Source organism: Egretta garzetta, unplaced genomic scaffold (genome assembly GCF_000687185.1).
Source record: "Egretta garzetta isolate BGI_Z169 unplaced genomic scaffold, ASM68718v1 scaffold426, whole genome shotgun sequence".
NCBI classification, from domain to species: domain Eukaryota; kingdom Metazoa; phylum Chordata; class Aves; order Pelecaniformes; family Ardeidae; genus Egretta; species Egretta garzetta.
This window is the reverse complement of record NW_009259977.1, coordinates 2534130-2555080: the sequence shown is the minus strand read 5'-3', so window position 1 is coordinate 2555080 and position 20951 is coordinate 2534130. Positions and strand designations below refer to the sequence as shown.

The window sequence follows — 20951 nt, the reverse complement described above, 5'->3', positions numbered from 1 at the left end:
TGCCCCTGCCACTGGCAGATGGTGGCTGCTCCCAGTATAAAACCACAGGTTCGATGCCACTCCTAATTGACTTGGACTTTGAGCCACTGAGAACCCTCCCCCCTTTTGCGTTGGTAGCTCTGGGTTTGAGCATGAGTGTCCAGAGTTGCCAACTTGAAACTGTGTAAAGTTGCAAACTTTCCCGGCCCCTTGGTGAAGAAGTGGAACCACGACGCGACATACTTTCCACTGTTCCTAACTGGCAGCCAACTATTGCTGAACTGGTTTCCAGTTTCAAACAGTAACTTTTTACCTCCTCAACCAGAACCACGCTGAAGAGCAGAAGCAAGTTGGGTATTCAACACAATCCCCAACCCGCTGTGTCCCCTCCCCCCCCATTGCCACTTGCATCCTAAGCTAAGTTTGAAACACCCGTTTGGATTTTCTTCTTTTTTGTACAGTAAATATATACAAATGACAGTAACACAGACACCACTTATTTCTTTGTGAATTTGGCACTTTCCATGGAACGTGTACAGGAAAGTTCTGCTGCAAGGAGCGGCACGGGACCAAGCCCCCCAGCGCTGCCCACCCACCCTCGCCACCACGAGACTGATTCTGTGTTAGCTCTGGAAGAACGAGATAAACAGCAACTCCTCAGCTACTGCATTTTCTAACAGGAAAAGGTATCCTGGGCTTCCCCAGACAGGCGCTCGGCAGAGCCCAGCGCCAACTGCCCGGTGTCAAGCCTCAGAGAGGGCATTTATTCATCTTTCGCCACGTGTAGGTGATATGGTAGCAACCTTCCTTCCTTCCGACTTAGAGGGAACACTGTGTTTATAAAACCCTTGGACAGGTAAGACAAGAACCAATACCACTGTACAGAATTCACTGCACAACTAGCTAATAGTAAGGAACCCAGCACTGACTTGCCACATTAAGGAAATGGGACTGAATACATTTGCAATCAACCAGTTAAGTGTACTGCACCGTAGGACTCGGTCTGTTGGTACACGGCCCTTGCCCCTCAGTACGCTGGCACTTGGTAACCTTTCGGGTTGGTGTCTAAGGTCTCGGTGAAGGGGGGGCTCTGGTAGGTTTCTGTGGTCTCGATGCCGCTGCCAGTGGGGTAGCCGGGGTACGCAGCGTTGGGGTCGGCGGCGAACTGGTCGGTGGCAAAGAGCGACATGTCTGTCCCCAGGCGGTATCTCTGCAGCGCCTTCACCGCCAGCACAACCTGCCGTGGGATAGAGGAGGGTTAGGGGGGGTGGCAACACCGCAGCCAGGACCCCACATCCCCCCAGGACCCCACATTCCCCCAGGACCCCTGCAAAGAGCCGAGCGCACCACAGCATGGCCCCTGCTCCATTAAAGTCAAGAGCTAAACCAACTGGAACCACAACTCCTAATGCTGAAGATGCCATTTCTATGTGACAGTTTGGCCCACAAAGCTCTGCCTAGGGTGGGGGTTGCAGCCTGGGCTCAGGTCCCCGGCCATGCAGATTTGGCACCATTGGGACCAATAAACCCATCTGCCTGCTGCGGGGAGGGAAAGCTGCTGAGTCCCAGGCCAGCAAAATAGGTCAGTTCAGCCGAGGCTCCTTCACCCTCTTCCAGGTTGCCAGTATTCAGGTCGCAAACCGTGGGGAATGCGGGTGGCAGAGCTGCAAGCGCGCCACGCTCGCTCTTATTTCAGGAGGTTTCATTAACAATTCAATTAGTTTATACGCAGCGTTGGGAGGGGGGGAAAAAAACACTGAGAGCGGCTTCCCAACCACCGCCCAGTGCCTGCTCCCCAGCGCTGGTTGTGTGCCCATCAAGCAGAGCACTTGGGTTTGTTAATGGTACTGGCTGAGGAGCCGCCGGTGTGACCCTATGGCCTGGCCAGCCTCCCTGCCGGTGGCAGGGGACCAGTGTCCCCACTGTTCTCCCTGGGGTGGGAGGAGATGCTGCTAGGATGGGGGAGAGCATCCCACCCAGCTCCCTTCCCTGGTGGCTGCTTTAAACGGGCAGTCTGGCAATACAGCGATGAAGAGCTGTGAGGGAGCGGAGCTTGAAAGAGATTTATTTGGATAATAACAGAGCAGGGAGCAGTTAAACCGGCGAGTAACTGGAGCTGGGCCTGCTGCTGGAAAGCCTCAGATTGTCTTTTGCCCCAGTTCTTGTAAGACAAGATGGAATTACTGCACATCTTGAGTGCTCTCTGCCTGCAAAAAGATGGAGGAGGGGTGGAGGTGATGCAGGGGCCACCCCAGCTCCTCCATATGCAGCTGCTGGAGCAGGAGACCCCGAGCAGCGCAGGCACCCCCAGGGACATGTGGGGTCCAGCGGCTGTGGGCAAGCAGCCCCGCAGGGCTTTGCACACCCCTGGCAGACGTACCTTTGCCACTGAGCAGCCCTGGGGATGCACAGAGCCTAAAAGCAGCAGCAAAGGGGGTTGCTGTAAGCCCCTGCTTCTGGGGTGGGCAGCAAAGGAGCCAGCCAGGCTTCCCCCAAGGGTGAGCTGATGAGCCTGAGAGCTACCAAAATCTCCCTGCCACCCTGTGAGACCAGCTCCTCGTGGTGATCCGCTCCTGGGGACTCGTTTGCTTCCCATCAAGCCGCTCCCAGGGGTCTAACGAGGCCTTGAAATGAGGGCAGCTCATGGCTGGTGACACGTTTTCGATGGGAATGCAACTTTCCAGCCCCAGGAGAAGGGGAAGTCTGGAATTCCCCAGCGAGAGGGGACCAGAGCTGATGCTTCCTGGGTAAGAAACCACAAGTAACTGGAACAACCACAGGTTTCCTCAGTACAGCCCCTTGCTGCCCACCAGGATTCACTTCTCCAAACCATGTCTCAGATTCCTCCTCCCAGCTCAGTGCTGAGGCCAGGGCAGGTTTCATTTCTCCTCTCCCCACCTTAACTCTGAAGCTGAACTCACCCAGACGATGATGGAGAAGAAGGAGAAGGTGATTGCTGCTCGGGCAGCGTCTGCTCCTTGTAAAACCCCTTTGGTCATCGTCGTCCGTTGCCACTGGTTTGCTAGGAAGCAGAAGGCTACAAACCACAGGAAGGACAAGAAACCTGAAAGAGAAGAGTTGGTCAGTGCTGTCCCTGCTCAGTGCTGCCTGTGCTGCAAGGACCCCTGTTTGCTGATGCACAAACACACCACCATCAAGATTTTCAAATAGAACCCATGATTTTGGGTGCCTTGGCCTGTGCTGTGGCCCGAACGGAGCTATTTTAAAAGAGGCTGATTTGCAATCACCGGAAAAACAGGAATGGCAGGAACCTGGTAGGGTCACACGGTGTGTTGCCTATCTGAAGTGTAGCTCACCCACATCTCAACCTGATGGACATGTGGTCCTCACAGCCCGTGGGATTTCAGCCTGCTTGCAGGTGTCAAGGGGCTACCAACTCAATTCCAGCACACCGGTGTGTCAACACACCATTCCCTCTGTTCCCCAGACACCACTGGCTCTTAGAGACTTTGGGCTGGATACTGCAAACCTCACCCAGAAGAAGCCTGCACTCCTGAGAGCAGCACCAGGCTGCTTGGCTGAGGCAGGAGGCGGCTTTTCAGCTGTTCTGCCCTGGGCTACGCATTGGTCCTACCCAAGGACACAGCCGGAGAGCTTAAAAAAAGGCAAGGAACAATCACCCAGGAATATGGACAGGCTGAGATTAACCCCTACTCCAAACATGGGGATGAGAAGTGACCCTGGGATGTCAGCGCATCCCACGAGTGCAGCAAAGGAGCAAGTGCCCAGGGCAGGGATGAGGCAGGGCTGCCCACCGAGCCGACAGGCACACAGGCTTCGTGTGAGGGAGCTCTGCTTGTGCCTGCTGCTCTCCGCTGACTGCGCTCCTCTTCTCAGCCTCTCTGGGCTCTGCGTGATTGAGCAAGACCGCTCTGGTGATTATTCCTTACTGGAACCAAAGCTGGCTGGGTGAGATAGGGCTGCAGCTCCCCTAATCCAATCACCAGCCAACAGCACTGCCTGATGCCAAGGAGCTCGGAAAATAGTCAAGAAGCAAGCCACAAGCACACAGTGTAAGGAGCAGTGATGCTTTCCAGCACTAGGAAGAGGAGCTGCACAACCTGGAGCTTTCCACAATGCTGTTTTCAGGGTCTCTAGCTTTCCCCAGCATCCCCAGCACAAAGGTCCCCCCTACCCGCCAATTCTCTGTGTCGGTGCATGTGGGGATGCTGAGCTACCCAGCACCTTCCCAAGGATCATTAGCACATCAGTATAAGCAGCCGCACTGCCAGTCCCACAGGGCAGCCAGCTGCAAAGCACGGTCTGACTGCAGGGAGAGGAACGAAGCTTCCTTTATTCCCCTTTATCTTGCCAGTTGTTCCTAAGTATGACATAAAATGCACGTGTGTATCCACATCCCATGCAAGGGTTACCGGGCTCACTGCACACCTCACCTTTAATTCAGAATTTGCTCCTAAATGCAGTTTAAGAATAACACACTCCTCGTCTCCTCTTGCATGATGGGGCCTGGGGCTTCCTGACCAGCAGGTGCCTTTGTCTGCCTGGCCGTGCTTGCGCCCTTGAACTGCCCTCACAGCAACACAAACTCCAGCCAGGCTTTCCTTTTCCAAATTACAGACTAATACAACAGCCTCATTTTGCTGAATACAGCTAATGCCTGCCACCAACACCGCCCCAAAGCTCTGCATATACATTTTCACTTCCCCCTTAGGATGACCACTTGTCATCAGTGTTAAACGAGACCTCTGGGGCTTATTCCTCAAAGGTCATCCTCAGGGACAGAGATGCTTTCTAGTTCCCCAGCTCTGTTGTAACGGGGCTTTGTCAGCAGCTGCCCCTCCTTGGGGGAAGCAGATCCAACCCCTAAATGTGGACACAGGAAGATGCACGCCTGAGATATGGCATCGGCTGCAGCTTGGATGACCAGTACGTGGTGAGCTGATGGATAGTGGTCCCCAGGTCTCGGTGCAGGAGATGCTGAAGCCCATCTCCAGAGGTTGCACTGCTGCAGCGCTCCTACCTCCAGGTACTTGGGGAGCAAATGCCACGGCAGCAGTGAGCACTGCCCTCCCATGCTTGAAGAACAAGCCTCCGTCAGGAGTTTCTGGTTCAAATACACACCTTCCTGGAGACAGTGGTGTTTGCAAGTCAAAAGACCAGAGATGAAGTGTAAGAGCAGCTCTGAACAGGGTAATTTGGAGCTGAACTGTGGGAAGCAGAGGGTGAGCTTGTTCAGGAGGACTGTTTCTTTGTTTAACACTTGATACAGCGCAGTAGGTCCTCCCTCGTATGCTCCTGGGCAGGATGCTACTGCAGAGCACAAGTCACAGCCGCGACACAGGGATTGCCTGCCGACCAGCGCCACCAAGCCCCATCTATGACTGGTGTCTTCAAAGGGTTTTCAAGAGTTAAAATGACATCATGCACATCTCCGAACGTGCACCGGCTGTGCTGCGTATTGCAGTTACTGGCTTCCTCTGCAACACTGAGATATGCAAGATGCTGACCTTCCCAGTGCTAAAACCATTAGCTGCTCCAGCCAGAAACCTCTAGCTGGGGTCACAGCTACCCATGTGGACTTGCCAGAGGTTTTGCGATGCAGAGACAAGCCTCTCCCCTCCACATCCAGCTCTGCCTGGATCCCTGAGAAAAAAAGGATTCCCTCCAGTGCCCTGGGGAAGCAGGAAGGCAGGTATTGCTGCCAACAGAGGAGACCTAGTCAGGCATGGAGACCATCTCCAGAAACACCAGCCAGGGGTTGTTTGAAGCTGAGAGGACTGACACACGCCTGCTCTATGGGAGCTATTTTTGTTGCTGTACCAGTGCTTATTTTCATTTGTGATCATGTTCACCTTCTGTTAGTGCTCCTTCGAGAGGAGACGTTGCACCCGATAATGTGACTCAGACACACAGGATTACAGCTGACTCCCCTTGCTCCTGGCACCTCACTGGGAACACGTCCATGCCCTTGTCTGGCACTCGCATGGTCCCGGTCCCCCAGAGGGGCTGGCAGTGCCTGCACCCAGCCCCGGGTGTATTTACAGTATCAGGTGTAAGTAGGTGTTTTGGAGGTGTCTGTCACTACCCATGAATTTTAAAACCTCACGAAGAGGGCTGAGCTGCCAGAGGCATGGTGTGGCTAACCGCGCCAGTCCTGACTCCAGCTGGAAACAGGCAGGGTAGCAGCTCTGTCCCCGCCAGCACGCTGGGGAAAAGGAGAACGCTGGGAAGCACCGCAAGAGCCAGTAGATAATTATCATTTTAGGATCTGCAGACAACAGAGTGCAAACACCAGGAGAGATGCGTTACAGCCATAATTACAGCCTGGTCCCAAGCAAGCGCACATCTACGGGAGCAGCTGTAAGAGCAGATGGAAGAGAAAGTCGCAAATGCCGTTTGCACAGTGCCGTGGCCCTGCCTGCGCCCCAGCATTACCTCCCAGCCGGCTCGGTGGCTCTGATCTGCCACTGATCCAATGCACAAGTCCGCTTTCCTTCAAGCGAAAGAAAGTTGCGGGTTAACGCTTTCATTAACTCCCCTCCACAACCTCCAGAGACAGCAACTGCCAGTTGACATCTGCTTTGCTGGCAGCCAGCATCAGGCTGCCGGATGACCCAGGCAAAGGGCCAGAAATGGCCTGCTTTTCTCACACACACCCCTTTGCAATGCCCCCTCGTGCCTAAGCATGTTCCTCACCCGCTTATTTCCCAGATGCGTTTTTGGCTTTTATATTAAGCAATAATGCAGAGATCACATACAGAGAGAAAGGATGAAACAGCTGCAAGGAAAAAGGACGGAACCAAGCATCCCATCCTTGGTGGGGAGGGCAAAAGAAGGGGACAGCATAAGAGTCCCACGGGTGAAGTCTCCAGGGGTTATTAACATGGAGGTAGTTAAACAAGGCAAATTACGTGGGTCAGCTCTGCCTCCTGGCAGGTTGGGTGCCTGAGGCTGCTGGGAGCAGCACAGGGGGTTCGGTGGGCTGCGACCGCTGCAACTGCAGAGGCTTCATGTGCCAACGAAACCCGGCACTTCACCTCTGCTGCGGGATCTGCTTCTATCGATGCTTATTCTGGGAGCAACCAACTGCCTGACACCTCCGTGTGAGTGCGTGTATGGGCTATGGCAGTAGGGCTGTAAGAAAGGTTTGGGGCAGCTGTAATTCTAGAAAAGGGAAGGCACAGCAATAGGAATGGGATAAAATACATTGGGCAGGAACCCACCCTGACATCTCCCAGTAAAATGAACCCATTGCTTGCCCACGTGGCAGAAGGGTGCTGTGCACACCGAGGATCCATGCAGCTGATGGCTTGTGCTTCAATTGCTGCAGGGTTTGGGTGGGAAGGGACCTCCAGGTGCCACATGTCCAACCTGCTGCTCCAAGCGGGGTCAGATGGGGTGGGCAAGGACCAGGCTGACCAATTCCTCCTGCTGGACCCCAGGGACCCACACCCTCCCCAGGAGCAAACAGGGCAACTGCACATCAGCAGCATTTTGACAAATCTGGGCTTAGGAGATGTGAAAAACAGACGTAGGTGGAGATGTGTTTACCTGCGACCATGGACTTTGTTACAAGAGCCCCAGAGAACTCTCCTGTTTATATCAGCATTGAGCTGGATTTCAGCACAGCATTTGCTAGGGTGCCCTGTGGAAAATGATTCATTAAGCGGGGAAAGCGGGGATTGTACAAGAGCAGCGAGAAAGGTAAGGAGCTGCTGGCGGGGAGGCCTACTGGGCAGCGTTAACAGAGGCAATGCCAGGCTGGAGGGGAGCTATGGAAGACCGCTCTTTGCAGGCCCCGATAGGTGACAATGTGTCAGTCACACATTCGAATCCACACAAAACCTGCACATAAGTGATTTATTTGTTTTATCAGCAAGGAAGTAGTTTGCCTGTTTTCTACTGAGAAGCCCGCAGGGGGAAGGCCTGAGGGAGCAGGATGTCTCTGCCTGGACACAGGCTGAAGACACAATGCACCTGGAGCACACACACATGGACCCAGCGTGATCTTGGGGTAATAAAGTGTCACCACTGGCAGCACAGCTGCATTGGGTGGATTTACCAGCACAGACTTCTGGTGCAACACTGCAGCCTGTCCCCAGAGCAGAGCACAACCCCTGCATGGCAGAGGCTTTGCAGGGCAGAAACTATCTTCTCCAGCTTGCTGCTGAAGCTTGTGGATGCACACACAATTCATGACAAGTGCAAAAGAGAAATGAGGCAGAGATTGAGAGCGGTACCATTTCACACATGCCTGGCAGGGGAGAGAACGGCTGTTACGAAGTGGAAGGCAGGGAGGATCACAGCCTCACACCATGACATGCAGCATCGGCCAGATGATGGATGTGATGTTCCCCTTCCATTTGAATTGAAGGGTTGCAGGCACCAAGCCCCACGGAAGGAGCTGTAAATATCATCTAACAAGGGCTGGACGCTGGTGCTCTAGGACCATGGAAATAAGCTTTCTAGCAAGGAGAGAACATCCTTAACAACAGGCAAGTGCAGGGAGGTGATGGTGGATGTTTTCACTTGGGACCAGAGAGCCATCAGCAACGCTTGTGCTGGATAAATCACCTTCAGACTTTGCTAACACAAGCGCCTGGAAATGGAGAACATCAGCTGCAAACTCAGCCAGGCAACTCCCACAGCAGTCGAGCGGAGGACAGCCTCTCCTGGCTCAAGGCATCCCACCTGCCCGTGTTCACAGGCGATGGTCAAGGGGCTCAAGACAGCACAGAAGATCTATGCCAGCCCTTGGGAGCCCCAGACCCACCTGCACGCCACAGTCCTCGTGGCAGCGAGGGATTACAGTGGTATGTAGAAGCATGTTTCTGCTTTGTTCCAAAACACACATGCACAAAGTGAAAACAGACCCAGATGTAACCGATGAAACGACATTTGCTTGAGCCAGAAACAGGAGATGTGGGAGGGTAAAACATCCTGTCTGGTCTCTGAGATGCAACCACCAAGCCTCACTTCTCTGGGTGGCCTCACTGAATCCAGCTCAGCAAACATCTCCAGTTGCAGAAGTGGTACAGACGAGTGGAAAACCCCACTGTCCCCAGGCTGCCACACACCGGCTTCCTCATTGCTGTCTCTGAGCTCATGGCTGGATGGGACAACCCATCTGCCACCCCTGTTCTCCCTGACAGAGGTACACGAGTCATGCCACGCTGTGGGACGAGAGGGGAGGACTCAAGTGTGGAGCTGCAGGGCACAGCAACAACCCTGCACTGCCACGGAGCCAGCATCGTCCTTCGCAAGCACAGCAAAGCCAGAGACATACCTGAAAAGCCAAGGTCCAGCAGGACGGCCCGTTTACGGTCCTTCACACTGCTGATCTGCTGGAAGTAGAGGTCCACGACAAAGAAGAAGATACAGCCAAAGAAGGCAATGATGCCAACGGCGATGCCATAACTGCAGGCACTCTCATTCTCGTTGAAGATGCAGAGCAGCTCGGAGTTCTGGCTGTCCCTGTTCACATAGCACTCATTCACAATGGAGCCAAACACCACGATGGAGAAGATCTGCACAAGGAAGGAGAAAACACAACTTGCTGCTGTTTACATTTAACTCTGTTTTCCAACAGCATCATAATTGGATTCAATCCTGTCTTTGACTCCATGGCAACATAGGATTTGTTAGATAGACCCTGACTCTCCCCTGGTTGGTGGCCCAAAGCAATGCACTGGTGGATGGTACCTAGGTCCTCCTTCGCTGTGAGCCTGTCTGCCTTTCGCTGGCTTGGTTTGCAGGGTATTTAAGAGATGTTATTCTCCAGACAGGCTGGGGAGGGAAAAAAATAAATAGATGTGCCAGGTCTCTGCACAGTCTTTCTGCTGCTCTCTGCTGTCAGGCGGTGCTTGGTAAACCCCCTTGTGTCACTGTAGAGCAGGGAGAAATGAAGTTACAGCAGACAATTGAGTTGCTGAGCAGGCTGACCCAAGGAAGGACTGGATGCCCAGTGGAGGGGAGACAGGACACAGCAGCGCGGGGAGGTGGGGAGCAGCTCCCCTGGGCGCAGGGGGACAGGCTGCCCTGTGAACGACAGGGCAATTTTTCACCTGGCTTAGTGGGGGTTGAAGGACGCAGTGCCTGCATCCATTATCCAGAGACCTGGTTTCGGCCCTGAGAGGGACAAAAGGGCAGGGGGGTTGCTGGTGGCTGCCCAGGTCCCACCGCTGGGACCCAAGGGTGTTTCACATCCCTGCAGGCAGGGAAGGAGCCGGATGGCAGCACGCAGCCTGCTGCCTATATTAATACCATTCACGATGCTGCATGCTAAAGTAATTCCCTTACCCCTCCAACACCAAAGGCAGCAAGCAGAAGCCGCGGGACCAGCTGCATTATAATTTGCTCTGGAACTTGCTCTGTTAGAGCCTAGGAAGTGCTGCACCGCCATTTGGATTGCAAGGCTGCAAGTGGGGAGGGAAGCAAGGTGTGCAGACACCCCTCCACCAAGCTGCTAACCTCTGATCTTGTCCCTCACTGCCAGCACCAGCTCCCCACATCCCTGCATGTCTCCCCACCCTGCTGGCTCACAGGACACAGCCGGAGGCCATGTATGCAGGTGGAGAGATAAGAGGCTCCTCCAGCAAGCCCCAGCGTGACAACTGCTGGGAGCAGCTGGGGTCTTGGGGTACGGTGCAGCTCCCGCTCTGGAAGCCTTGCTACATCTTCTGCAGTAACAACACGACATGAAGTGCATGAGACCGAGACAGGCGACAGACAGAAGCGGCAGACGAAGAGCCACATGATAAACTGCAGCTGGTGGCCTTTGCAAAGTCACCTACGTCTCACCCAGAGAGCTAATGCCCGGCTGTGGGCCACCTCCTTGCAGCCCCACGCTGCCTGAAGCACAGCGTTAGCAGAGCTGAGTGAAATGGAGCAAAAGCCACTAAGAGCAAACCGTTCAGAAAGCTCTAACTGCTCTTTAATGTAACATCGTGATAGATGTTTTCTCCCAAGCACTGGTCAGATCTCTCACTCTTGCCTGCCCCGAGGGATTTCATCCAGGTTTCCCTCCTACAAACTCCTTCCAGTGCTGAGGTGAAGCTGCACCAGAGCTGCTTCCGTCTGAAGCTACTTACAAATGCAAGTGTCTCATTAGCAAGTGTCTCATTAGCAAATGTGTCTTTAGATAGTGTCCATGAACTCTCCCCCAGGTTGAAGGGGACAACAAAGAAATAGATCTGCAGGGCACTGAAGTACTACAATGTGAAGGATTGGTGAGGGATTTTTTTTTTTTCTGCGTAGGGTGTCACCTGAAATAAATGATGAGCAGAAGCAGCAGAGTCTCTGGGGTACATCCTACCTTAGGTGTGTAGGAGCTTCTGCAGCCAGCTACCCCGGCACCCCAAGCCTGGGACTTTGCCACCAGCTTCTCATGTTGGTATCTGCAAGCACGTGATGGAGGAGCAGGTTGTACCATGTCCACTCCCACCTCCAGAAACCTGCCAGCAGGACACCCGAGGGCAGGGCTCATCTAAAAACCCTTTTTGTTAGTGACAGCAGACTCCTATCGCTTCTAGCACTTAACATTCAGGCCAGCAGTAAGCTGGCCTCTGTCGGGTGGTGGAGATGCTCTGTGACCTGCTTGCTCATTTAGCTGGCATCCTTGAGCTACCCGAAGATGTGCAGGAGGAACAACACGTTGTATCCAGCCCAGAGACCCACATGCCGCAGTGTGACAAGGCTCTCCAGAAATGCTCCATCATGGCAAGGAAACAAAACGTGGGGGTCGCACTGCAGGGTGAGAAGGAGAGCAGAGCTCACCCCCAACACCCAGCGCTGCTGACGGTGGCGGCTGGAGAGGGCGGCTGTCCTGCCCTGCACGGCCGCTCAGCCAGGAGCGAGCAGTGCCCTGCAAAATCCCCCAGGGCTTCCCCTGCAGGTCTTGGCAGCAGCTCTTTGGGGTTCTTTCCATCAAAACACCTCCTGTACCTCTCCCATGGCTGCCCTGGACCCCCACCGGTTCTGCGCTGGCCCCTTCTCTCCATGGCCTGCTTAGCCAAGGGGATCAGCATCTCCACCCCGGCAAAGGCGAGCATGCATCCCTGTCTACGCAACTGGCAGCAGGAGTGGGTTTCTGCCCTGGAAAACACTCCTCAGCCCCAGGAATTAGCCCATTCTTGAGTGATGCCCTCCTAGAAATGTGGGTTTCCAAATGTGCATCTGCAAAATTCAGGTGCAACCTTTGATTTCCCCTGGAGCGTTAACAGGGGATGGAAAGTACCTAAGTCCCATGGACCTCTCTACAACTGGCACAGAGAGATAATCAGACCTTCCTCCTCTCCAAATTTAACCACTACCCGGGGTCCTGTTCCCATCCACCCCTCAGCTCATCTCAGCTCTGAGTACCAGCCATGAGCTCGATGGCAACCTGAGTCACCTGCTTGTATTTGCACCCCGTTCCTCGCTGGCGCTGCACTTGCAGAGCGCTCGGCTGTCACACCGCGACGGGCACATCATCATCATGCAAAGAGCAAGAGGGTTGCATTGTAAGAAAGAAACAACAACAAACAGTAATAATAATTTTCCCAGTGCTTTGGCAGCAGCTGTAATATCAGCAGTTGTAAAAATCTGTTCATAAATAATGCAAAATTGTTATTTACCATCAGAAATAGCAGCAGCATTTATAAAACAGGCCCTGGAAGAAATAATGTGATTCTGGAAAACATGAATAATTGAGAACCTCTGATTCCATGGGATTATTTCTCTGGCAGGCCAGCAAACTAATACTCGGCTTCTCTGATAAGTGTTTTACTTAGTCCTCCCAGGATCAACAACCTGGACTACTACTTCTCTGTGCTTTCGGGTGCCAGTTTCAGTGGGTGAGGGAGGGCTCCTGTAAATAGCATTAAGGACGATACAGGACAGGGTGTCTGGCTGCCTGCATGCAGGTTTGCACACCTGGGGCTGCCGACGGAGGATGCCCAGGCAGCGCTTCTCGGATGGAGATAGAAAGAACAGACATTTCACTGCTTAACTTCAAACTCCAGAGGGTTTTGCAAAGCAAAGCATCCTTCTCATGGCTGGACAACCTGAGCAGCTCACCCTGCGAGACTCCCAGGGCCGGGTGCTGCCCGCAGCGTTTTGATGCAGGCAACATGGGACACGCAGCTTCTTCTCGGGAGGCCAAAATAGTGATGAATTGCAAGCACATGCACTTGATAGATGCGCTCAAAACATCAGCGCTGGCTGAAATACTCCTGTCAAAACATGCTTTTCAGTGAAAACAAAGTCTTTCCATGGGTTTTCTCCCCCTCTCCTTGTGATTCAAATTTTATAGTTTTTCTTAAAAAAAACCCAACCAGTGCTAGTAAAAGACTTTAATGAGAATAGATTTGGCGTTGTCTTTCTAAGTATAGGTGAAAAAAAATTTTTTTGAGAAACTGTGGGTAGATGGGGGAAAATAAAACCCATACGACTTTTTTAAAGTTCATGCAAAGCAAATGCCATTTTCCAATGACCTCTACAAACTGCTCTTGCTCAAACACACAACCAGTTCATCAGAGACTTGAAAGCGAAAATACAAAGTCAGATTTTCCACTGCAAGTAAGATTTTACAGGCCCTGAGCAAGGATGCAGGGATCCTGCTCTCCAGAGGCACTCCTCTGACTCCCACCCCCTCCTGCCTGTCAGGTCACTCCCCAAAACTGCAGTCCCCGTGACCAGGACTCGGGACCAAGTGCCAAGGTCACCAGCACACACGGCACAGGGGCATCTGCCACGCAAGCCACTGTGTCCCAAGGCCATTCACCCTTCTAACGGGGCTCCTCCATATCTCACAGGCTTTGCAAAGGAGCCTGAGCATCACAGGACACTCCATTTTCCAGCTGAACAACCCAATGCAACCAGCAACAAATTTGGCTCTCACTGGGTGAACCGGTGGAAGAGCCAGTGAGAAAACTGGATTACCTCCAGCCGCTCCAGTATGAAATTGCATCCCGCCTGCCAAAGCTTTCACATAGATCTGCTTCCAGCTCGGGGTCTCCTGGCCGGCAGCCTGGCTTGCAGGTTGCTGAGCCCTGCCTCTCCCCGGTGTCAGAGAGCGGCTGGGAGCCCGCGGCACACGGCTCCGGCGGCTCCAGCAGCTCCGGCAGCACAGCCCATTAGTGCTCCTCTCTGCTTTCAGCTGCAGGGAGGGATGGGAAGGAGGAAAGCTGTCTTGTCCCATCCCTTCCATTAAGACTTGCACTTCAGCCACACAAAAGAGCTTCTGTGCCTCAGTCACACCCTGGGAGGGAGAACAACGCCGGTCAGGGAGATGCACGAATCGCTTTGAACCAAAATGACGCAGCTCGGCTGCTCGTGCAAGTGCAGATGGAGCTCACGTTACACCAAACAAGTGAGAAGCTGGGGACCTCACTTCTTAATGAAAGCCAGCTGCCCAGTTCCCCCAGTTTAAAGCTTGCTTCCAAGTAAGAGGGGACACTTTGCCAGGCCAGTGAGCATTCCTGTTATGCAGGACAAAAGGACAGGTCTCAGCAGCGAGTGGTGACGGGGTCTGGGCACGTTGGCCATGAGGGACTCTGGCAAATGGCTAGTGCAAAGCCGGAAACAAGAGGGGTTCTGAGTATCACCCTAAAATCCTGGGAGCGTACCCTAGGGACGCTGCTTACCCAAGGATGGAGGCTGCATGTGAGCAGGAGCCTGCAGCTCCAAAGCTGCCTTTGGTATCCAAAGTGCTGGACCCAGATGCACATCTTGCCTGCTTTCCTTGCTTGCTGCCCACCTCCCATTTTCCCCACTCACCCTATTTTAGGCAAGACCTCTTGCCTCTTTTGCCCTCTCCAGCAATGGCTGTTAAGTGCAGCAGGAGACTGAGTGAAATCTCATTTTTTACCCCAAAAAAAGAAAAGGGGGAGCCTGAGAGGGCAGGTTCCTTGCTCGGCAGTGTCCAGGCACTCATGCCCAGGCTGCTGCACCCGCGGCCACTGCCAGGTGAGGGTGGAAGCCAGGGCGCTGGAGACACCATTTTAGGTGTGCATAACGCTGGGAGACCTGCGGCTGCCTTCCCTGCACCAGATTTTTACCATCTGGAAGAAGGTGACTGGCCAGGCTGCCTGGCTCGGTTCTGTAATTATACTTTGCAGATCTGTGTTCTCCCCCAGGGCTTGAGCCGGCTGAACCCCAGGACACACACATTTTTCATCCATGTTGCTTTTAGCCTTCTGTAGGCTGGACACCTAAAATGTGCTTCAGGAGACCTCACGGTCTGAGCACAGCCATTGCAAGGAAAACAAAGAGCAAATAACGCAAGAGAGCACAAGCTGAAAGCTTCAGTGTGTGAACTGTCAGCCATTTTAAGGTGAGATGTTTCCACTGCTGATGCACTATACTTTGATTTGGGACCTATAAAAAACATTACCAGAAGGTGTGGGGTTGTAGGAGACTGCAAAACGTTGCTCTGATTACACACGCAAGCAAACATTTATGTCAACATCGAGGAAATTTAATGCATGAAGAAAATTAATCCACCACTAATTTGCTCTGCTGTAGCTCACAATCAATGGTGCTGGGCACAAACCGTGTATACAGAGAGCCAGTACCAACGTCTGGGTGATCCTTCACCACTCTTAATGTGAGCATCGGCGAGACAGATGCCACCCTGCTCGGCACCCTCCCCTCCTTGAGCCACCACCCAGCAAGTGAAGGATGGACTAGCAAATGAGAAGGGAAAACAATTAAGGTGAAATCAGTACAGGCCAAATCCTGCCCAGCGCTGAGTGTTTTCATAAGCCCCAGTTAAGCCCTTGCCTTGAGTCGCATACGTACCTTGTGCAGATACTCTGTTCAGGGATGAGTTAGACCCTTGGCAGAGGGCCAGCCTCCTTCAACACCCACCGAGCTCAAATTCTGGGGGAATCGGGTCCCGTGTCCCTCTCCAGTTTATCTTTAGAGTTGTCAGTCACGGGGAAGTTTCCAGCACAGATCTGCATAATTTATTGGAGGGTGTGAAGACGAAAGAACTACTTTAAGCACTGCCAGATCTCCCACAAGGGCTATGGATACGACCACAAAGGAAAGACCTGACGCAGTTTCTGGCACAGAAAGAGGTGGTATGATGCTGGCCGTAATAGGTTTATGGACATGTCTACCAGGCTAATCAGCATATTGATGACCACATGACCAATTTTTACTGAATTACTTTTTCTAATGTGGCAAGAGATGCTGGCTGAAACACAGCGCCCATTCAAAGTTCCTAATCTAGTAATGCAATCTGAGCACATGGCAAGCCAGCAGCGTTTTGAACCAGTGATGACATGAAAATGATAATTTAGCAGCATTTGAAGCTCAGATGCAGTGAAACTTCTGTATAATTCCATTACCAAAACTGTTAAATTTAAGTTCTGCCTTTAACCTACAGCCCATGAAAAGAGAGAATGAAGACGGAAATCTGGTGACCCTACTGAAAAGCAGCCAAAACCAAAGTCCAAAGCAGCTAAGATCAGGCTAATGATTCTCAGCATTGCCACAGGCTCCTTAAGTGCCAGACCAGCCTTGCAGCTCTTCTCGAAGAGCCACGAGTGCTCAAGAGTCAGTGAAACCCCTGAAGGCCATGGGAACTATTTGGAGCTTGCAGCACTGGGGCTCCCACCCCATATTTCTTGTCGATGTCTCCTGAGAGTTCTCAGCCCAGTGCTGTGTAGGCCAAGCAGCCACCTCCATCTGTGTCTGCAGGACACTGGGAGCAGGCAGGGTTTGCTCCAGTGTGGGAGCTTTTCAGGCTCCAACTTCAGCCCTTTATAAGAGCTGCGTGTTGTAGCCCTGGAAATGCAAGCGTACACCCCCCAGCACCTCAAACCAGCACTCCTGCAGCTTCACCCTGGGTGTGAAACTCCTCAGAAGGGAGGATGTGCTCTGTCCTCAGCATACAGGGTAGTGACAGTCCTGGAGCCATATTCTTCTTCGTTTACTGCCTATCTCTTCTGCTCTTAAGCTTGTTTTTTCTAATAAAAACAAACACACCTTTTTCCATGAGCACAAATACCGCCCTCTCCATTCCTCTGGAGAAACAAAAACACACCTGGACCAGGAGAGAAAGGGCATGCTCCCTCCCTCCAAGAACCATCACCTATTCCTAATACCTCAAACCACCACCCGGCATATCCCTTACCAAAGTCACAACTCAGCACAGCACATTTGCCGTGCTGAAAGACAATCATCTGCTGCATAGACTAAGACCCTTATCAGTTCAAAGCTGAGCACATAAAAACTTTGCCGGATCTGAGCCAAAGTAACCTCTGGTCATAGACATTCCCTACCACATATCAAAGGCTGCCACTTTGCTGCCATGCCTCTGCCAAGTAATCAGATTTTTCTGCCGTAGTCCAGTCCCTTATTAAAGGTTTTGCTTTTAAAAGCATAAAGAATATTTTGGAAGGAAAACCCAAACAACATATTGGGCCTAATGAGATAAAATACTGCACAGGGAAAGCTCTCTCCAGTGATCCGAGTGATGAACTAAAAGTTCATTCGACTTTAAGAAACAAGAGGTAACGGCAGCAGATCAGGTCAGGCAGCTGCCAATGTGTTGGTTGCAGGCAAGGATGTCCGGCTGTGCAGGTCATGCAGGCAGCAACAAGGGAGTCCTTGGAGCAAGAAACAAACGTTTTTAAAAAAATACTTAAGTATTCATCTGTGTTGTAGTAAAACAGGGACCTGATCTTCTGCGGAGCTCTGCAGAGGCAGAGGGAATGGCTGGGTGGATGGAGGGAGGCAAGAGTGGCCCAGCCCTTCCAAGCAGGCTGCACTGACGGGACCGGGCACCATGCTTTTACTGTTTCTTTTACTGAAATTCACAGGAATTACTGAAAATAATTTCCAGAACTGCTTTTAATAGTCAAACCTAAACCTACGTTACATGAACAATGGCCACTTGAAAGTCTAGCTGGTGCTGGAAGTCACGGAGAAAGGAACTCATGATTGTGCAGGCATCCTTCGTGAATATCGAACTTGTTTTGCTGTGCAAAAAATGTCTCAAAAGGAAACCACAAGAGTGATCACATCTTCGTCTGACAAACTGCATCAGGCGGAGGGGGAAGAGATGAATGAGGAACTGTTAAATGGTTCTTTCCAGCTTTTGATTTTACAGCTCATGCCAGGAGCGGTTTTTTCCCTTCAGCTACTCAGAATTACTCTATCTGTCAGGGAGAGGTTGCTGCGTGAGGTAGAATCAGGAATCCCCTTTTGCCATCACTTACATTTGGGGATTTCTACACTAAAGTCACCATTCACCTGGCAGTCCCTTAGATGTTTGCCTGTACAAGATCTGAACCCACAGCCCTGAAGCAAATACTGGAGTCACAAAATGGAGCTGGACCCTCCTTTGGTGGTACCTTGTTGTGAAACCCCAGCAATGGCCATCGGCCAGATCAGCATGGAGTCGGTCGCATTGGGCACGTGAGGCTGGCCCCAAAGCCTCAGGGTGGTTCTCCAGCGCCCACACTCCCACCCAAGCCAGCACCCCTCAGGCAGCTCCCTCCGTTTCTCACCAAAGGAACATAACGTCATATGTGCAGCAAGGATTACTGAGGTTTGATCCAACCACACAGGTTAAATAGGTTTAAAAAGATGCAACAGCAAAGCACAGGAAGGAAAACCACGTGAAGCAAACCCACCCCAACACCTAAACTCAATCATCCTCAAAGCCTCAGTCAAGCACTTTCTGAATTAACCATCCGCGGCTGGTACATGCAGGCACAGGCAGCTCATTCCCCCCGTGACAGCAGGCAGACAAGGTTTCTGTTCGCTTTGTGAATTGGGGAGTGTCACAGTGGGACGTTGGTCCGTGGACACCAGCACAGTGTGATAAGGAGCAGACACCACCACGTGCCACGGCGCTGCCATGCTCTCCCAGGGCAGCAATGACAAGTGTCAGGGCAGAACAGAAAGGCAGCAGAGACCTCGCATGCAAACCCTTTTGACTGCCTCCTCTGTCCAAGTGCTCCATCTTGACATGGGTCCCATCTGGCAAGAGCAGCAAAGTAACTGCTCAGAAGGAGCCCAGGCACACGTTGCTTTAAAAAACCTGCAAGAAATAGCAATGGCCATGCAGGCAGGTGGGCAGGAAACCTCCACTTACCCCTCTCACCTGCCTAAAGTCCCTGCTCACACTGGAAAGGAGTTGTAAATGCTGAACTGGTTTAACATACAGGTAACTGGACTACAACAGTTGAGCGAAAGCCAGCCAGGGCTCTGAACCCCCAAGCTGGAGCGGCAATGGAGAGGGGTCCCCAGCAGATTTGCCAGCAAATGTGACACCTGGGAAGAGTGGTCCAAAGGGCTTTTAACGTGAGCTTCTACAGCCTGATCCCCAGCCCAGTGAAAACAGCAAGAACTTGAGCTCAGCGGGCTTTGGAGCTGACTCCAAATGGCGCAAACATTTACGCTTGGGACAGCACAGTGCACATCCCACATTTGCCCACATCAGTGCCCCCTGCACTTGTCTGGAGTTAAGTTTATGTGTTTTTGTAGTTGTAAGCACTCTGTTTTCACAGATTCCCTGTGAACACAGAGCCGTGAAATGAGTGACTTTGCCATTGAATAAACCAGCCAGCAAATATATGCATGTGTATTTTCTAAGATGGAATTTTTATTTTATCTCTGTATGCCATATTGTGTCCCTGCTTCCCAGCAGCATCCAATCCCCTTCTGTACGGCAAGGATGGTGAGCTCTCTGGGTGTATGGTGGCAGACTGGTTTTACTGGGGGCCTAACTCACCATCGGTGGGTCAACAATTCATCTAACTGTACCCCAAACCAATCCCACTGCCAACAGTTTGCCATGGCCACTTGAGGAGGATCGAGGCAGATCGAAGTGGACCCAGACCAAGTTTTCTGGATTGAGGCAGCGCTTCTAGGAAACAACTGCTGCCAGGTGCCTGAACCCTGACCAAAACGCCCCATTCACCCCAAGCTGGACGCTCCAGATCCATCCCTGTCCTCCATTTTTCTCCAGTAATGGAGTCAGGGGCTTTCTCAAAGCCCTGGAAAGCACGCTGGCTCCCATTCAGCAAAACACTTAAGCATGTGGCTTAATTTTAAGCATGTGATTGCAGCTGGAATTGCTCACGTGCTTGAAGATAAGCACATGCTCCCATGTTGTACTGTACAGGGCCTCGGCCAGGGTACCCCACCCTGGAAAGCCCCAGAAATGCACCCGCCATGTTGGCTGGCAGGAGGGCAGCCGGGGGGACAGCACCTTCTCATCACACCTTTCCTTCCCTCACTGCCTGCATTTGGCACTGCTGAAGGTGACAGAGCCAGCGCAGGTGGCTCCGTGCACAGCAGAGGCATGACACAGGTGAGGATGAGGCCCCCAAGCTCAGCTCAGCTCGCCCACAGCCTCCGGCCAAGCACCAGAGCCAGGAGCCGGCTGCAGTGAGAGCTGGGCAGACCCTCCCCATCAGGGGCTTTTAGGAAGGGCCAGGCATTGCCGACCTCTCAGGGCCATGCACACCTGCAGATCTCAGCAGGTAAAAGCCAGGCTGGGGGAGGTGAATTAGTGGCTGCCCTTACCCCTTGGGCAGCCGGGTACCACGGCCCCCACGAGCATCAGTGCGCAGCTTCCCGTGCTGCTTATTCACGGGCCATCGGTGAGCAAAGCCTTCCCTGAGCAGCTGCACAGCATGTTCCACCTCCTGCTCTCTGCTCCGCGGCAGGAACTTGTAGATGGGAAACAGCCAAAAAATACGACATCCTTTCAGAAGAACAGGGGGAGCTGGGCAGGGCTGGCTCTCAGATTCTTCTGCCACACACATGCATGCATGGAGTGAGGAAGGAAAGAAAATGTCCTCTCCCTCCTGATTTACACCCTTGCCCTTTGCTCAAGCACCAGGGACAATATTGGTTAAGGGCAGTAGCACATCCACCCGCTGCATGCTGCCCCGTTCCCAAGGAATCTCCCTGCAAACACCCACGGGAGCCGGCAAGCCCCACGCCGCACGGCTGGCCACCACCCCGCACCGCCGCACCCGCCCCGC

At 52.7% G+C, this 20951-nt stretch overlaps 1 protein-coding gene across 1 annotated transcript in view; it reads right to left on the bottom strand.

Annotated features, from left to right (window-relative positions):
- SYNGR3 (synaptogyrin 3) overlaps nt 1-12011 on the bottom strand; it is a 14064-nt gene extending 2053 nt beyond the window's left edge. The window contains exons 1-4 of the mRNA XM_035895947.1: nt 11933-12011; nt 9248-9517; nt 2901-3043; nt 1-1216 (exon numbers count right to left, since the gene is read on the bottom strand). The exon at nt 1-1216 is cut by the window's left edge and continues 2053 nt beyond it. Of these exons, the coding sequence (XP_035751840.1) occupies nt 1007-1216; nt 2901-3043; nt 9248-9517; nt 11933-12011 (702 nt within the window). The 3' untranslated portion in view covers nt 1-1006. The remainder of the gene's footprint in view (nt 1217-2900; nt 3044-9247; nt 9518-11932) is intronic.
- Nucleotides 12012-20951: the final 8940 nt, after the last annotated feature.